A 17,924-nucleotide genomic window follows, 5' to 3' on the forward strand; every position below is an offset into this window, starting at 1 on the left:
CCAAATGCAGGAAGTGACCCGGAAGTGATTGAGTGAGGGGTCATTTTGTTTGTTTTGGCGGAAATTTTGTTTTTCAAAATGTAAATTTGTAATTTTGCATTGCACTTCCCAGCCACCGTACATACTACTGTTGAATGTAGAATACATTATGCAGTACGTAATGCATACTATGTTGGATAGTAGTATGTAGAAGGAGGTTTCCAAAACAGCCCATGTCACTGAGAGTATTACCTGCAGGAGAATCAGGCTGACTGCTGACGTCTGAGTGTCCACAATCAACAGCAGAGGGAGCCGGCTGCACAGAAATGTGAAAAAGAAACTCAGAGTCAGTGAGCAGCAATAAACAGAGGAGCAGAAAACTGACAAGAAATGAGCTGAGTCCAGTTAAACTTTTACCTAATTTTGACTATTTCTGAACACAGTTTGACCCGAACCCAAAGTGGAATATTTAAAGGAGCAGTATGTAACTCTGCCACCTAGTGTTTAAAATGGGTACTGCAGTCTAAATTCTAAACTTTGTAGAGAGCTGTCCCCCCCCCCCTCCTCTCTAGAGTGGATGCTCACTCAGGTCACCATGTGGTGGACTCTGAAGCTTCAGTGTTTATCCAGCTCTGCATGGGTCTGTAAACCTTTCTGTGTTCTAACCTCTCTCCATTTTTCAAAAGCATCTCCAATATTGATCCTAGTTTGAGCACGTTTCTGCTCGTGGAGCTTATTAGAAACATGCAGAGGCTTTTTAGGTCGGGTACAATCACTTCTGTTGCAGCCAAAGACTTTGTTTATAACCCCAAATAAGTACCTTGTTGGCGTTGTCATGGTGAACAGCGATGTGTTGGATCCCGTTGGGTGTGTTGTTGCTTTCGGTGCTCTGCCCGCTCCCGGCACTCCTTGTGCTGCCAACGCTCCCCGTACTCCCAACGCTGTTCCGGTCTCCTGCTGCAAACAAACGATAAAAAAAAAAAAAACATTTTAAAATCAGGATGTGGGAAAGACGAGAGTAATCGGCATCACGCTTTAAGAAGCAGCAGATGCTCTTCGTCAAAACAACGGGCAGAAAGCCTGCGGATGCAAAGGCCTGAGGTGCTGGCTGGTGACGATGGCGGGCAGGATGCAGGTTTTTCTGGTCTAAAAGCTGGTGCTGTGGCAGAGCAGAAGAGCATCCATTAATGAAATCATGAAGCCGGAAGCATCAGGCATTTAGGACAGTGTACGACTAATACTCTTTTCTAGGGTAGAAGGTGCAAAAGCTTTCAAGTTTGGATTCTCGCTGCGACATGAAATCCAGAAGGAATTTAAAACACAGACAAAACAGTAAAAGAAAAAGGCACAAAAATATCAGAGATTAGATTTATAGCTAAACCTTTTGAGGTAACTTATGTTTTGAAGGAAACATAAGTAACCAGAGGAATAAATCTGGTTTTGACATAATGGATAGATATCGAATAAATCATGGATATCAAAGATTGTCTGACTGTTTCTAGTGAGGCCTTCATCCAGCTTCTTCAGAGGATCCTGAGTCAGCTCGGTAGGACTCACTGAGCCTCCCACTAATCTTCCACCTCGCAACATTTTCCAGTTGAATAAAGACATAAATGAGTGTTGACCCCCTGTGGTACCAGTGAGGACCACCAGGGATACTGACAGCCAAACGCTCTGAAGCAGTAAAATCATACAAAGTGTTTGGACCCAACACACCGTCAATCTCACTTGTTGTGTTTTTATTTTGTTGTTGTGACAATGTGAGACAGCAAATGATGCAAGGCAACATGAAAAGGTGTGAGGCAACGTTCAGGCCGCTGCGTCATGCCGCTTCAGTGATGCGAGCCGATAGAAGGGATGTACGATGACAGGAGATGAAGTCAGACAATGTGGAGATATGTGAAGTTGGGGTGAGGCAGGCAGGCATCGATAAAAGGCGACCGAGCTGAGATGACATGAGGCTACATAAAGAGATTTGATGAAGTGCGATGTTATCTGAGAGGACGTCCGATGATGGAGCAGGGTGACAGGAGATAATGTGAGGGGACGGGAGACAACGTGCGGTGATGCAAAATAAAGAGATGTCAGGCTGCATGAGGTGACGTCAGACAGTATGAGTCGATTTTAGGGAACTTTGCTGGGTCGAGGTGACGTGAAGGAAAAATGAGGAATCATGATGCAGGATGTGGTAACGAGTCAGACAAGCTAATGTGCAGTGAAATTAAGTAGTAAGACGGCATGAGGTAACACGAGGTAACACAAGGTAACACGAGGTAACACAAGGTAACACGAGGTAACATGAGGCGTCATGAGGTAACACGAGGTAACACGAGGTAACATGAGGCGTCATGAGGTAACACGAGGTAACACGAGGTAACATGAGGTAACACGAGGCGTCATGAGGTAACACGAGGTAACACGAGGTAACACGAGGTAACACAAGGCGTCATGAGGTAACACGAGGTAACACGAGGTAACATGAGGCGTCATGAGGTAACACGAGGTAACACTAGGTAACATGAGGTAACACGAGGCGTCATGAGGTAACACGAGGTAACACGAGGTAACACGAGGTAACACAAGGTAACACGAGGCGTCATGAGGTAACACGAGGTAACACGAGGTAACACGAGGTAACACAAGGTAACATGAGGCGTCATGAGGTAACACGAGGTAACACGAGGTAACACGAGGTAACATGAGGCGTCATGAGGTAACACGAGGTAACACAAGGTAACATGAAGTAACACGAGGTAACACAAGGTAACACGAGGTAACACGAGGTAACACAAGGTAACACGAGGTAACATGAGGCGTCATGAGGTAACACGAGGCAGCATGAGGTAACACGAGGCGTCATGAGGTAACACGAGGCGTCATGAGGTAACACGAGGTAACATGAGGCGTCATGAGGTAACACGAGGTAACATGAGGCGTCATGAGGTAACACGAGGCGTCATGAGGTAACACGAGGCGTCATGAGGTAACACGAGGCGTCATGAGGTAACACGAGGCAGCATGAGGTAACACAAGGTAACACGAGGCGTCATGAGGTAACACAAGGTAACACAAGGCGTCATGAGGTAACACGAAGCGTCATGAGGTAACACAAGGTAACACGAGGCGTCATGAGGTAACACGAGGCGTCATGAGGTAACATGAGGCGTCATGAGGTAACACGAGGCGTCATGAGGTAACACAAGGTAACACGAGGCGTCATGAGGTAACACGAGGCGTCATGAGGTAACACAAGGTAACACGAGGCGTCATGAGGTAACACGAGGCAGCATGAGGTAACACAAGGTAACACGAGGCGTCATGAGGTAACACGAGGCGTCATGAGGTAACATGAGGCGTCATGAGGTAACACGAGGTAACATGAGGTAACACGAGGCGTCATGAGGTAACATGAAGCGGCATGAGGTAACACGAAGCGGCATGAGGTAACACGAGGCGGCATGAGGTAACACGAGGCGTCATGAGGTAACACGAGGCAACATGAGGTAACACGAGGCGTCATGAGGTAACATGAGGTAACATGAGGTAACACGAAGCGGCATGAGGTAACATGAGGTAACACGAAGCGGCATGAGGTAACATGAGGTAACACGAAGCGGCATGAGGTAACATGAGGTAACACGAAGCGGCATGAGGTAACACGAGGTAACATGAGGTAACACAAGGCGACATGAGGTAACATGAGGTAACATGAGGTAACACGAGGTAACATGAGGTAACACGAAGCGGCATGAGGTAACATGAGGCGTCATGAGGTAACACGAGGTAACATGAGGAGTCATGAGGTAACACGAGGAGGCATGAGGTAACATGAGGCGTCATGAGGTAACATGAGGTAACATGAGGCGTCATGAGGTAACATGAGGTAACATGAGGTAACACGAGGAGTCATGAGGTAACACGAGGTAACACGAGGCGTCATGAGGTAACATGAGGTAACACGAGGAGTCATGAGGTAACACGAGGTAACACGAGGAGTCATGAGGTAACATGAGGTAACATGAGGCGTCATGAGGTAACATGAGGTAACATGAGGCGTCATGAGGTAACACGAGGCGTCATGAGGTAACATGAGGTAACATGAGGCGTCATGAGGTAACATGAGGTAACATGAGGCGTCATGAGGTAACACGAGGCGTCATGAGGTAACACGAGGTAACATGAGGTAACATGAGGCGTCATGAGGTAACACGAGGCGTCATGAGGTAACACGAGGCGTCATGAGGTAACACGAGGCGTCATGAGGTAACATGAGGCGGCACTAGAAGGCATAATGTTTCATGAGGGAGCATGGGATTGTGTGAGGCAGCAAGCTGAACACGAGGTACTGTGACGCGACATGAGGGGACTCGAGGTAGCCTGAGATGGCGTGATGCGTCACAATGAGGTCATGAGTGGCATGAGTCATCATGAAGAGATGTGAGGCGGCATGAGGTAACAAGGGTCATGTAGGTAGTGTGCAGGGACATGAAGTTGTGCGATAGGACATTAGATCATGTGACGCGATTAAGGCTATTTTTAGCGACATGAGGCTGTGTCTTTTAGGCATGTGTATTGTTGTATTGGTGTGTTGGGTCCTGATGCAGAGCCTTGAGCGGGGCAGCGGGGCAGCTTCAGAACAGCCAGGGGGGGGAGAAGCCAATGTTCGGGGGGGGGGGGGGGGGGGGGCTCTTACCATGACACGAGTCCCTGAGAACCCAGATGTCCTCGAAGGGAAAATCAGACTGAGACAGGCGGCTTGGACACAAACCTATCAGACACAAAGACTCTGAGGGACTGCGATCTGTCGGGGAGGGAGGGGCTAACTGAGGCGTGTTGGAGGACACAGATTAGATTACAAAGACTATCTGTCTGAGGGAAAAACACGTTGGAAGTGATCTTAGAGTTAGGACTCGAAATGCTGGACAAAATCTTCATGCACATTAGAGATGATCCTTCCTGTTGGGGTTAGCGTTAGAAACAAAAGCTGTGGAGGTGCAGCGACCAGGAAGATGGTGAAGAGTGTGTGTACCTGTGCTGGTAGTGAGGCCGTTGGCTAGCGGGAGCACCACATGGGTGGGGGGAGCATACAGAGTGTAGGAGTCGTCAGTCTGGGGGGCGGAGCTGAGGCTGGAGGAGAGGGGGGCTCTGGAGTGCAGCTGCTGGCGCTGGGTGGGCAGAGAGGCGTGCCGGGACAGGGTGCCCCCTACAGGGCGAGATGGGTAGGACAACAGGAGCGGGAGGAGGAGGAGGAGGAGGAGGAGGAGGAAGAGGAGGGGGAGGGAGGTTATCAAGCTGATGGTTAGAGGTGGAGGTCAGTCATTATGTGGTGTGGATGGAGAGATGGATGCAGGAGAGAGGAGAGAGGAGGTGGAAGCATGGGATGGTTCTCAAAGCAGGTGCATTAGTTTCCATTATCAGGTATGAACAGAAGAGGGGGCGGGGCTTTAAATCTAAACCACATCCTACATGAGGTGATGAAGATGCTGCTGAAACACTGACCAGCACACTCTTGATTTATTCACGTTCAATCATGTGTAATGACTCTCTTTAATGACCGGATGTTTTTCATGGCGTCTGATTTGAAACATCCTCTTTGTGGGGGGGGGGGACTGACCGTTTCGTCTGCTGATGACCTCCACGATGGACGGAGGGAAGAAGCCGACACGGTCAGTTCCTCTCTGGGTGTCGTGGATGTGGCCCTTCCAGCGTCCGTCCAAGTGCTGCTCCAGAACCTGCAGAAGAAGAAAGAGGGGAGAGTCACTATAGAGGGTGTGCATGTGATGTCACAGGGGGCGGAGTCACTGCACGTCGAGGCAGCGAGTGGCAGAAGGATTGAGCTGGTGTCAGCACGCACTCCGTCCCACTGAGGGACATCAATGTGTCCAGTTTGTCTGACACAAATAAGTAGAAATCAGCTCTCCTACTCTTCTTCACATGTTTGGAAACCGGAGCAGGAAAAAGACAAAAGCATGATTTTGTATCAGCGTTTGGATTTTTCCACTGTTTAATCCTCATGACTTTCAGAACACACTTAAGTGATGTTTAATGCTTTAATAGAAGTCCCAACATGAAGCTACAGAGCAGCACCTGCATCATTTCCTCCAGTTTTACTCACAGGTCTGATTCACTGACGGGAACTCAGAGCTGCATGTGGGGGTGTGTGTGCGCATGTCTGACTGTGTGTGTGTATGGGTGTGTGCTGTGCTGTGCAGTTCTCTCTCGCACTGTTGCAACACCGTAAGGCAATGTGAATGCACAGACTGGGAAGCCAATATTACACCATGGCAGAATGTAGAATCATTTTAAAATGTTGCCCAATATGTGACCTTTAAAACTTGTAGTTGTTGGGAGCCTGTTTTTCAGAGTTTTTTTTAATACTCATTGGGCTCTGAGAAAAAGTCTTGTTTCTGAGCGTCTCACCATGATGACGTCTCCGGCTCGGATGTTGAGAGCGGTGGGATCGTGCAGGTTCCAGTAATCCTTCAGAGCTCGGACCTGCAGAATCCCTGTAGCATCTGTCGGGGAAAAACATCCAGAGAGAGTTACAGAAAAGTATGAATCCAAACCTTTTCAGAAAAACGTTTTTATTAAATTTAATGTTTTTTTTGTTTATTAAGTAAAACAACCAAACTCAACATTTTAGACATTTATGATATAAAAATGTCGCCAATAGTTTTCACATTTATCTTTTAATTAAAATGTGTGCATCTAATTAAAACAACCTCAGAGCAGAGAGAGCCTCGTGCCTTTCCTAAGATCTTTAGTGGTCCCTCTAGGGGGGCAAAGTCCCCAAATATGAATCGATAATAAGAATATGCAAACATTGTGTAAATAACTCGATAAAGGGAAGGACAACAAAAGTACAAAGACAGTAGGAAGTTAATAGAGGTTGTCATCTTGAGATATAGAATTAATAGAAATGTAAATACAGCAGTCGGCTCGGAGAGACCATGCTGTCAGTTTTTACAGTAAGTCGCCGTTCATTCAAAGAAGACTTCTCACTGTACGCAGCCCCAAACACAACACATCAATTATTAATGTTTGTACAAGTCACTCATCTGTGCACCAGTAAACACGACGGGAAAGTCTCCATCCATGTTTTAAATCACTTCTTCAACACAACCGCTCATTATTCCCTCAGTGTGTTCCCACAGGAACTTCAAACGGCTGCAGGATTACAGAGCGGAGCGCCTCACACAGAATATATACAGCTCTGTTAAAATTTGAGGCTGAATGTGAGCAGGCTGCTCTTTGAAGCTGTGAGAGCTGGCTGATAAAGAGTTTAGCGTTACATAACCCCCCCAAAAAAAATTTCAACACAGCTGCTGTTTGAATTATGTCAGGTGGAGCTCAATATGTCCTCTGCACGGTGAGAGACCCAGATCCGGGGGGGGGGGGGGAGGTGAGTGAAGTGAGAACAGAGGAGGAGGAGAAGAAAAGTTTGCAAAAGTCATGACTGAGAGGATCGAGTGCAGTGAGTGTAGTACCTGAGTTTATGTGCTTATTGTCATTCCACCACTGACCTCTAAGCAGCTGTTTGATGTCCCTGCTGGCGTGCGACGTGGTGAACTGGTTGACGATGTCCAGCGCCGTCTGATTGTACGTGTTCCGGATGTTGACGTCCACTCCAGCCTGCAGGTGACGACACAGAAAACGATTAACAGTTACCGTACTTCTTCAGACAAGAGATTTGTTCTTTGACTATTCTCTCCCCTTTCAAGTCGTCTTAAATATGCAGTTTGCCCTCTGGGGGGGTTTTTGGTCGAGGCTTGATCTGATCTTACGTCAGCGTTGAACTGAGAGGGGAAGTGTAGCTGCAGGGGGGGGAGATGAACGGAGTGCAGTCGCTGTGGGTTAAACAGAGCAGCTCTCCCAAACACTCGGATTGTAAGAAAGTGAATCAGAAAGTGCAATTTCAAAGAAAATGTAACACAGCTATTAATTCATTTTTAAAACATCCTGCAAAACATTTCCTGTAGTGCTGCCCTCGACACACTCCAACAGTCCACACATTTTCTTCTTTTTAAAGCCATGTTATTTAATCTTAATAATTACTCACATTAGATCCGTGCAAACACATTTACAAACTCCACAAATTTAATCAGAGTAAAGCCTTTAATTCAGAAACATAAAGAAGAATCTTTACACTCCACATGTTTCTAAACGAGAGAGAAGAAGAGAGCATGTTGAGTTAGAGAGATTAAAAAAGATATATAAAAAACAAGATGTTAGAATATCTTTGAATGTAAACATACATCAAGCAGCAGCCGGACCACCTCGGTCTTCCCGTACAGAGAAGCTTCATGCAGAGCTGTTCCAGACTTGGTGGTCTTGTTGATGTCGATGCCGGCCTTCAGCAGCAGCCTGGAATAAAAAAACAGAGACATGAGATCCACCTGTGAGTCCTACGACTTGTGTCACCTCATCTAAGGGTGGGAGATAGAAAAATTCTCTCTCTCCGTCTTTTTCCTGCTCCACTTTTCAGAAAATGTGTGCTCAAACAGACCGTTTGGAGATTTTCCCTTCATGACATCACAAAGGGCAGTAGCCCCTCCCCCAGGTGGGTGACACTCCCACAGCTAGGTGTTTGTTCTGCCCTCTGAGTCTGCCTTCTCACCGTAAACAATAGGACATGGAGCGAGAAAGCCAGAGTCACCCGAACCCTTCCAAAGAGGGGGTGTGGTCAGACACAGCTAATTTACATATTTAAAGGTACAGACACAGAAACAGCCTGTTCTGAGCAGGGCTGAAATAGAGGGGTTTATAGACATGATCAAACACAGGATCAGAACAAACAATAGGACATGGAGTGAGAAAGCCCGAGACACCTGAGCCCTTCCAGAGAGGGGGCGTGGTCAGCTAACTACTGCACCACCATGCAGCCTAGTTTATTTTGGGTTTTTTTAACAAGTGAAAAACGGACAGACACGCCTTCTAACTCTATAGGAGTGAATAAGATCTCTGTGGCACAGATACATTTCAGCGTTCAGCACACTGATTTCCCTCTGAGCTCTGATTGCTCTGGTTTGAATCCTACTTATCAGACCGATCTCAGTTTGTACATGTTAATGATGAGTCCTCTATGCACACTAAAGTTTGCCATGGAGTCCCACAAGGTTCAGTGCTTGGACCAATTCTTTTTACATTATATATGCTTCCTCTGGGAAATATTATGAGGAAACACTCCATACAGTTTCATTGTTATGCAGATGATACTCAGCTTTATGTATCAATGAAGCCCGATGGTACCAGTCAGTTATGTCAGCTAGAAACATGCCTTAAGGACGTTAGGACCTGGATGACCAGAAATTTTTTGCTACTTAACTCAGACAAGACTGAAGTTATTGTGCTAGGCCCTAAGAACCTCAGAGAGACTTTTTCTAGTGATGTGACTGTCCTTAATGACATCAGCCTGGCATCTAGCACCACTGTTAGGAATCTAGGAGTTATTTTTGATCAAGATATGTCTTTTAGCTCTCACATTAGTCAAGTTTCAAGAACAGCCTACTTTCACCTTCGTAATATATCCAAGATCAGGAATATCCTGTCGCAAAGTGATGCAGAAAAACTAGTTCATGCATTTGTTACCTCCAGACTGGATTATTGTAACTCTCTTTTGTCAGGGTGCTCTGGCAAATCTCTAAAGACTCTTCAACGGGTCCAGAATGCTGCAGCTCGTGTACTGACCAGAACCAGGAAATGGGACCACATTACTCCTGTCCTGGCTTCTCTGCACTGGCTCCCTATACAGTCTAGAATAGAATTCAAGATCCTTCTTCTCACCTACAAAGCTCTAAATGGCCAGGCACCATCTTATCTTAAGGAGCTACTAGTGCCGTACTGTCCCTTGAGAGCGTTGCGGTCCCGGAGTGCAGGCCTGCTGGTGGTACCTACAGTCTCCAAGTGTACTATGGGGGGTAAAGCCTTCAGTTATCGGGCTCCTCTCCTCTGGAACCGCCTTCCAGCCGGGGTCCGGGAGGCAGACACAGTCTGTATTTTTAAGATTAGACTTAAAACTTTCCTTTTTGATAAATCTTATAGTTAGGGCTGGTGCTGGTGTAGACCAGCTCTTAGTTATGCTGCTATAGGCTTAGACTACCGGGGGAACTGGCACCTTGAGCTCCTCTCTCTCTCTCTCTCTGTCTCTCTCTCTCTGCATATACAGTACATCATATTACTGCATGTATCTATCTATAAATCTCAGTCACTAACCACCTACTTTCCTGGGAGCTCTTGAGCTCCCCTAGGCTCCTCAAGATCATCGGTTGACGGCTTGCCAGAACAACCCCCACCCCACCACTACCCCCTCCCCACCGGATCGTGGGTTGGCGGCCTGCCAGAACAACCCCCCACACCCCCTCCCCTCCCCACCGGATTGCTGATGGACGGTCTACCTCCCCCCACCCCCTTGCTCTCTATCCCTCTTCCTGCATCTTATCCCATCTCTCCCCCTATCCCTTTCCAAGCCCGGCGCAGTCTAGGCCTGTGAAGACTGTTTCGTCATGAGCCGGGGATCCGGCCGAAGATTTCTGCCTTTTAATAAGGCAGTTTTTTCTTACCACTGTAACTTTTGCTGCTTTGCTAAAGTGCTCATGATGGATAGGCCGGATCTTTGTAACATAGCAATAAGTAAGGTCCTTTACCTGCTTTTTGTAACATAACAATAAGTAAGGTCTTTTTACCTGCTCTTTTGTAATGTTAACAGACAATGAGTAAGGTATTTTACCTGCTTCTTGTAAAGTGTCTCGAGATAACACTTGTTATGAGTTGACGCTATACAAATAAAAGTTGATTGATTGATTGATTGATTGATTGTTATAAAGTATTAAAATGTTACAGAGCGGTGCAGTAAATCAGCTCGGCTTCATTCGCATTTCTTCCCTCTTTTACGTCAAATTCAGACGAGCTACCAGCAGGCTCATGGGAAGGATATGTACTGGAAGCTCGCCCTGCATTCTCACACACACACACACACACACACACACACACACACACACACACACACACACACACACACACACACACACACACACACACACACACTCTCTGAGATATAACAAGGGTACGGGTTGTAAAACTGGGTCAGAGGGCCGTCGTGGTGTATTTCTGAGCTCTGCAGGATATGTGAGGCATGAAGAAGAGACAGCCTCACACAACCACGAGTCCACACTCCCACATCCCGATTATTCAAATATGCGGTCGGCTCTGCGGTCAACCAACCATGCACCACAGAAGCCCCGCCCACTCACTGCACGCGGTATCCACTCACCTCTGAGTTTAAATATCTGAGTGAAACCTTCACACCTTCATAAAACCATGAGCAGCATTTCAAAATCTGATTTTAGAGCTGGACTGATGTGGAGTTTTTCATGGTTTTTATGAGGATTGGTTTTTAAACGCCCTAATGAGACAGAAATCCTTTAACTCTTGGTGGACGTTGGCTGTTTTTTTAAATATACATAATTGAGTCAATTGAGACTTTAACTTCTGCTTTGATGTATTTAGCGTAGCGTCAGGTGAGGCAGGCCTCGGAGTCACGCTCTGCTACCATGCCAGTGTTTTTGAAAACAGCTGATCTCATGCAAACCCTCGTCACCTGATGGCCAGCTGTTTCGCTTCAAAGCATCCTATTGGCTGGTCCGACTCGTGCCGCCTTATTTAAGCTGCTCCAGTCTGTGCAAGCCGCATTTGCTATTATAATAATTAGCATTACTTGGATTTCAAAACATATTTTTTGACCCTTGTAAAATGTTTCAAACTGGGAAGTTTAGTTGAGTTAGTAGAACATGCATCTGAACTTTCTCCTCCCAGTTCTTTCCAGACTGTCTTCATCTGTCACATCAAATTAAAAGCAAAAAAAAAAAAAAATTACCAAAGAAGTCTCTTTTGAAATGTCTGAAACATTCAGGAGCTGTGACCTGAATCTGAATCTGTCCGGGATGAACTGACACGGCGTGCATGTCTCGACTTCAGTGCACTTCTTGAGACAGTTGTAGCTCACAAAGAGAGTCAATCTGCTCTTTGAGATATTAGATATTTGTGCTTCTTTCTCACCGTATGATGTCTTTGTGTCCGTTGCGTGCGGCGAGGTGAAGCGGGGTGGTGAAGGCGGAGTCCGTCTGCTCTTTCCTCTCTCCCTCCAACAACGCCACCACCATGTTACTGCTCAGCAGCAGCTGGGCCACCTGAAGAGCGACGAGGGAGAGGAGAGAAAGGAACAAGATGACAACATGTACCGGCCAAAATCTGAGGACACAACTGGGACTTACAAACGGCGTCATAGCCCCCCCGCAGGAGACGATGAGTTAACACCTCAGAGACCAAAATACGACAAGCGATTCCAGATGTTTGACGCTTCATTGTGTAATAAATTTGTGTTTTGGTTGGAGGAAGACTTAAAAACATCAACGTCTCTACTGAGCAACTTAAACGACGTCTTTACAGCAATATGTCAATGGGCGGATTTTGGCTTTACTTTTGTACAACAGGGGGAGGCGGAGACACGACGTCCATCTTTATACACAGTCAATGGCTGTGACATTTGACACACAATTTCCTGAAATCAAGCCAGACACTTTTATGATCTTTATTTATATTTAAGATTAAATTTTGAAGAGTTTTAAGGAGGAGGTGAAACAGAGGAGAGCGGAATGGAAACAGAGCAGCTGCTGTCGACACACCCTGACATCACTGAGCGGCAGCTGAGGAACACACACACACGCACACACACACACACACACACACACACACACACACACACACACACACACACACACACACACACACACACACTCTAAAGATATCTGGGTGAAGTTTAAATCAGCTGTGGAGGATCAGGCTTCACTTTCATGTCTCATTTAACAAACTCATGAGTCAAAACAAAGACGTCTCCGACCAACTTCATTCTCTCAACTCCTCCACGTTCAACTTCCTGTCACTCTGCTTGAGTTTTTACATTTTAGATTTAATACCATATTGTTGTTATTATTATTATTATACTGTATTATGTATTCTTGCACTTTGGTCATTTTGAAACATGCTATATTTCAAAATATAAATTTCCCCATTGTGGGATAAATAAAGGATTATCTTATCTTATCTTATATAAATAAAGTTGACTTGACTCTGCTTGTGTTAAAGATTTAAGTCCAGGTTTTTGGAAAATCTCGACAGGATAAATACTTTGACGGAGCTCTTAAAATGTCCAGAGTAAAATAATATCTGCTCGTTTGTGTGTCAGAATGATGAAATATGTCAATAATAAAAAAAGAAACCCCTGTTCTGACACGCTGATGGTTTTGTGCAGCTGGAGAGTGAGAGAGCTCAACACGGAGACAATAAGACAAAGATAACCGCCATGTTTACAGACAGAGGTAGAAAAGTAACCGTGGCAACGTAACCCAAACCCCTCTATGTGTGTGTGTGTGTGAGTGTGTTTGTCCAGCTGTGACTGTGTGTTGTCAAACCATCACTCTTACAAAAGTTTTCCAGAAGTGAGACTTTACTTTGACTCACGCTGAAACTAACCCTGACCCCGATCACATGACACATTCTTGAACGCTCACCTGGACTCTTCCAAACTCACAGGCCAGGTCCAGAGGAGTCTTCTTGGCCTTGTTGACCAGACAGGGGTTGGACTGATGCTGCAGCAACATCTCAGACTGACACACAAACACAGAAACAGGCACACAACGTTACTTTATGCTTCATGTGGAGTACAAAGAATGATGAGAGCAGAACTATAACACAGTGATACAGACAAGTTCACAGAAATACACACTGATGTTTGAGCGGAGCTGCTGAGTATGTTTGATTCTTTTGGTTTACACTTATTTTAGAGACATGCTTCTCACACCAGAGCGGTTGGGGGTTCGGTGCCTTGCTCAAGGGGAGTACTCAGGAAGTGCCCTAGCACCTCTCTAGCTACCAGACCAACTTCCATAATTTTGGTCTGCGCCAGGACCTGAACCAACGACCCTCCGGTTCCCAACCCAAGTCCCTACAGACTGAATTAAATTGCCAAATTTAACTCCTACATTAGCAGCACATTAGAGCAATTAAAATGACAGCTACAGCCGCTTATATGAACACATAAACACAAAGAACAAGAAGAGTTTACACTGAAAGTCAGTTTGTAGCAGGAGGAGATCTGTGTTTGACTCTTTTATTCAACTCTTTAGTTAGGTTGTTAAAATCTTGAAAAAGTTAAAATCTTCAGTATCGAAAAACATCTATTATCTATAACATCTACACAATAAGAAAAGTGGGTTGGAGAGGATTGAATCCATGAAATATTGCAAGTTAACTCCTGCCCACTTTCTAATTTTCAAACATTTTTGTACATTTCCACAGCGTGCAAGAGTTTGCCAAGAAGTGACCCGATATTTGTTAACTTCTGTATCAGTGGTATTGAAACAGGTGTCGATATCGTTTGATTTATACTAGTAAAGTTTTAAAATCTGGTATTGTGACGACCCTTCTTTGCAGACTGCAGCAGGAGGGAGCCTGACTCTGAGTGAGTGTTTGCAGACTCCTCACGGATTCAAACACCTGCACTGCAGAGGTGTCGTCAGAGTCTCGGCCCCTCCGAGGATTTGGAGTTGTTATGTATGTGGACTATGAAAGCTGTGTAATATTTCACAATCCTCTCGGCCAACCAGATGATGATGTCATCTGAGACACACAAAGACGGATCTGTGTTATTATCACACACTCTGCAGGGACCCGACAGGACGGATTAGAGAGAATGAAGGAGGTGGTTTCTATTAATCCGGACTAAAGAGAAATATAAACATTAATCTAAGACTCTTAAAAAAAACATGATCATATCAGCACTCACATCTCATTAAAGCTCAGACAGAGTTGATTAATTTCTGTAAAAATAAAAACTAATGACACAGTTCAGGTTTGTTTGAGGAGTCAAAGCAGAGTGAGTTTTAATCTTAGGAACATCTGCATGAGTCTGTATATTTAGGAGTATTTTTCTTGCTTTTTATTAGTAAAATGAGCATTAAAAAAAAAAAATCTTTGGTCAAAAATAACTCGCTCAGATGTAAACAAGAGGACTCTGTAAACACCGACAGTCAAAGTCGGACTTAACCGTCTGAGAGTGTTTCTCAGTGGGGGGGTCAGAGATAAAAACACAGACAATTTGGCTCACCTATATTCATCCTAATCCTGTGTGTGTGTGTGAGTGTGTGTGTGTGTGTGTGTGTGTGTGTGTATGTATATATGTGTGTGTGTGTGTGATTACAGCATGAGCCACCCTAAAAATCTGCCCGTCAGGATTAATGTAAAATTAACAAAAATAAAAAACCTCTGCAGTGTTCATTTCATCACATCTGCTCGGCTGAGACGCACAACAACACACAAAAACAGGGTCACTACTAATTACACACCCCACAAAAACAACAACACCACCCCCCCCCCCCATCCCCCGCCCTCAAAGAAAATCCACCTCATGATTACCGTCTGAATCCCCTCTAATCCAATCACATCTGTAGTAAAGTAACCACACAGAGAAAAGGCTCCGATCCTTTGTTTGTTAGAAAGCAGAATCCAACACTACAGCGCCACTGTCATCACGCCGTTAGACGTTCATATTGATGAACACACTTAAATGTAATATAAATCAAGTATCTCCTCTGAAAATAACTCTGTGAGTCATGACTGTCTACAATGGGTGTAACACCCGAGTCCCACTGTCTGTGATGTTTTCAGAGTTTTCAGAGTCCTATCTTCACTTTGTTTACATCGCCCGGACGGCCGGCTGACTCCTCCCCCTCGTGTATAAAAGTTGTTTAATTGAGGGACTAGAGAAAAGAAGAATAACATACTGTACTCACTGCTTAACTGTGTTTCTAGATCACGCTCATTTCAGGTAAATTTACATGCAGTGTGAAGATACGAGCATAATAAAGATCGCTAGCATTAGCATGCTAACACAACAATGCAGCGCGAGTTGTTTTGGTTTCATGCTGGTGCTCAAGGGCGACATCTGCTGGATCAAAAAAAATCACATATAAAGCCTTTAAGGACTGAACTTTTCAAAACTGCAGACAAACCCGCTGCATCTTGTCTAAATTGATAAAATAAACGTTGACAACTAACTAGTGCAATCTTGGAGATTGCCTGCAATTTTTTTGTGATTTTAAAATGTGTTTCTAAATGAAGAGTGTGCAACCTTTTTGATCCAGTAGATGTCGCCCTTGAGCACCAGCATGAAACCAAAACAAACTGCTGTTTAGGCCACGCCTCCTCCATACTGAAGCCTCCGCTCTCCTCCAGTGACACACCTCCAACCCCCCTCTCCACTCACGTTTACACATGAATTTTTGTTGTTTTTTTCTGATTTGTAACTTTGTTTTTATTTAGATTTTGCGGTGATGTTGTTTTTGTGTTTCTTGTCTTCTGTGTGCTCCTGCTGCAAAACACATTTCCCCTCGTTGGACAATAAAGAATCTGACTCTGAAAGAGTTAATCGCAAGCGGCGGAAAAAATCTTCAGGTATGGATGATTTTTGATTTTAACTAGTGTCCTATCAAGTCTAAAATTCGGTAATCATCATAAAAACCTTCGACAATCCGAGCTAAACGTTTAGAAAAAAAGTATAAATATGAAACTTCAGTGTTTTTTGTACTGACCACTTGGAAGTGTCCGTACTGCGCTGCCAGGTGAAGAGGAATGTGTCCGTCCAAAGAGACGCCGTTCACTGAAGCTCCGGAGCGCAGCAGCATCAGGACCGACTCGGCTTTCCCCTGCCAGGCGGCGTAATGCAGCGGACGCATTCCTGCACGGATCAAACACACACACACACACACACGGGTACATTCACACACTGATTCTGCAACGCTGAAAAAGATGCAGCAGGACTTTTAAATCCTCAAATTTCAAATTAAAAGACAGTTAAAATCATTGTTTCTGTCTCTGTTGCCGGTCTGACAGATGTGTAGATTGTGGTTGAATCAGCACACACCTGTTTTTTTAAACAGGTTAAGGTGGACTATCCTATTTTCTGAGGTCATTGGAGCAGCGGCTTCTCAGCTGGTCTTTAAATGTGTTTGGCTATTTTTTGTCATTTGATCATCGAGTTGCATCACGGACAGAACACGGATATAAGCAGAAGAAGAGGCGCAGTTAAAAACACAAAGAACACTTTAGATGTCTGAGAAAATATGAACATTTAGGGGGATCTGATGGCCTAGCGGTTATGTGGCGCCCTCCATGTACAGAGAGCGTAGTCATCATCGCAGCGGTTAAAGATTTGAATCTAATGCATGTCATCCCCCGCTTTCTCCTCCTTCCTGTCTCTCAGAAATATATCAGAAATCAGAAACTATTTATACATAGTGCTGAATAAGTAAGTTGAAGACAGTAGGTGTGTGTGTGCGTGTGTGTGTGCGTGTGTGTGCGTGCGTGCGTGCGTGTGTGCGTGACTGACCGTTGCTGTCCTTGACGTCGACGGTGGCCTGAGCCTCGAGCAGAGCAGACAGCAGCTCTGTGGTTCCTGTGAGAGCGGCGTGATGCAGAGCTGAAAACCTGTCACACACACAGACACACACACACACAGACACACACACACACACACACACACAGACACAGAGAGAGAGACACACACACACACACACAGAGTCATAAAACACTGAACAGTAAACAGGCTGCGGTTTTAGAGAGAGTCAGATTATTCACCACAAACACATAAAGTAACCACATCAGTTCACTCACCGCACTGTGTTTAATTAAAAGTCCTCACAAGACTACAGGAACAAGGTCGGGTTATTTCAATCGTGTTTAACACACACACACACACACACACACACACACACACACACACACACACACACACACACACACACACACACACACACACACACACACACACACACACACACACACACACACACACACACACACACACACACACACACACACACACACACACACAC

At 45.2% G+C, this 17,924-nt stretch overlaps 1 protein-coding gene across 6 annotated transcripts in view; it reads right to left on the reverse strand.

Moving 5' to 3' along the window:
* LOC132954222 (caskin-2-like) overlaps positions 1-17,924 on the reverse strand; it is a 59,875-nt gene that overhangs the window by 6,871 nt on the left and 35,080 nt on the right. For 2 of the 6 annotated variants that reach the window (XR_009665730.1, XM_061026728.1), the window contains exons 4-15: positions 17,420-17,517; positions 16,623-16,768; positions 13,545-13,640; positions 12,034-12,164; positions 8,235-8,343; positions 7,467-7,611; positions 6,400-6,494; positions 5,594-5,711; positions 5,009-5,182; positions 4,673-4,747; positions 800-936; positions 232-295 (exon numbers count right to left, since the gene is read on the reverse strand). Coding sequence is in view for 5 of the 6 variants with exons in the window: in XM_061026728.1 (XP_060882711.1) it covers positions 232-295; positions 800-936; positions 4,673-4,747; positions 5,009-5,182; positions 5,594-5,711; positions 6,400-6,494; positions 7,467-7,611; positions 8,235-8,343; positions 12,034-12,164; positions 13,545-13,640; positions 16,623-16,768; positions 17,420-17,517 (1,388 nt within the window). In the remaining variant the exon portion in view is untranslated. The remainder of the gene's footprint in view (positions 1-231; positions 296-799; positions 937-4,672; positions 4,748-5,008; positions 5,183-5,593; positions 5,712-6,399; positions 6,495-7,466; positions 7,612-8,234; positions 8,344-12,033; positions 12,165-13,544; positions 13,641-16,622; positions 16,769-17,419; positions 17,518-17,924) is intronic. The other 4 variants (XM_061026729.1, XM_061026731.1, XM_061026730.1 and 1 more) reach the window with 4 other exon arrangements.

Source organism: Labrus mixtus, chromosome 20, assembly GCF_963584025.1.
Source record: "Labrus mixtus chromosome 20, fLabMix1.1, whole genome shotgun sequence".
Taxonomy (NCBI): Eukaryota; Metazoa; Chordata; class Actinopteri; order Labriformes; family Labridae; genus Labrus; species Labrus mixtus.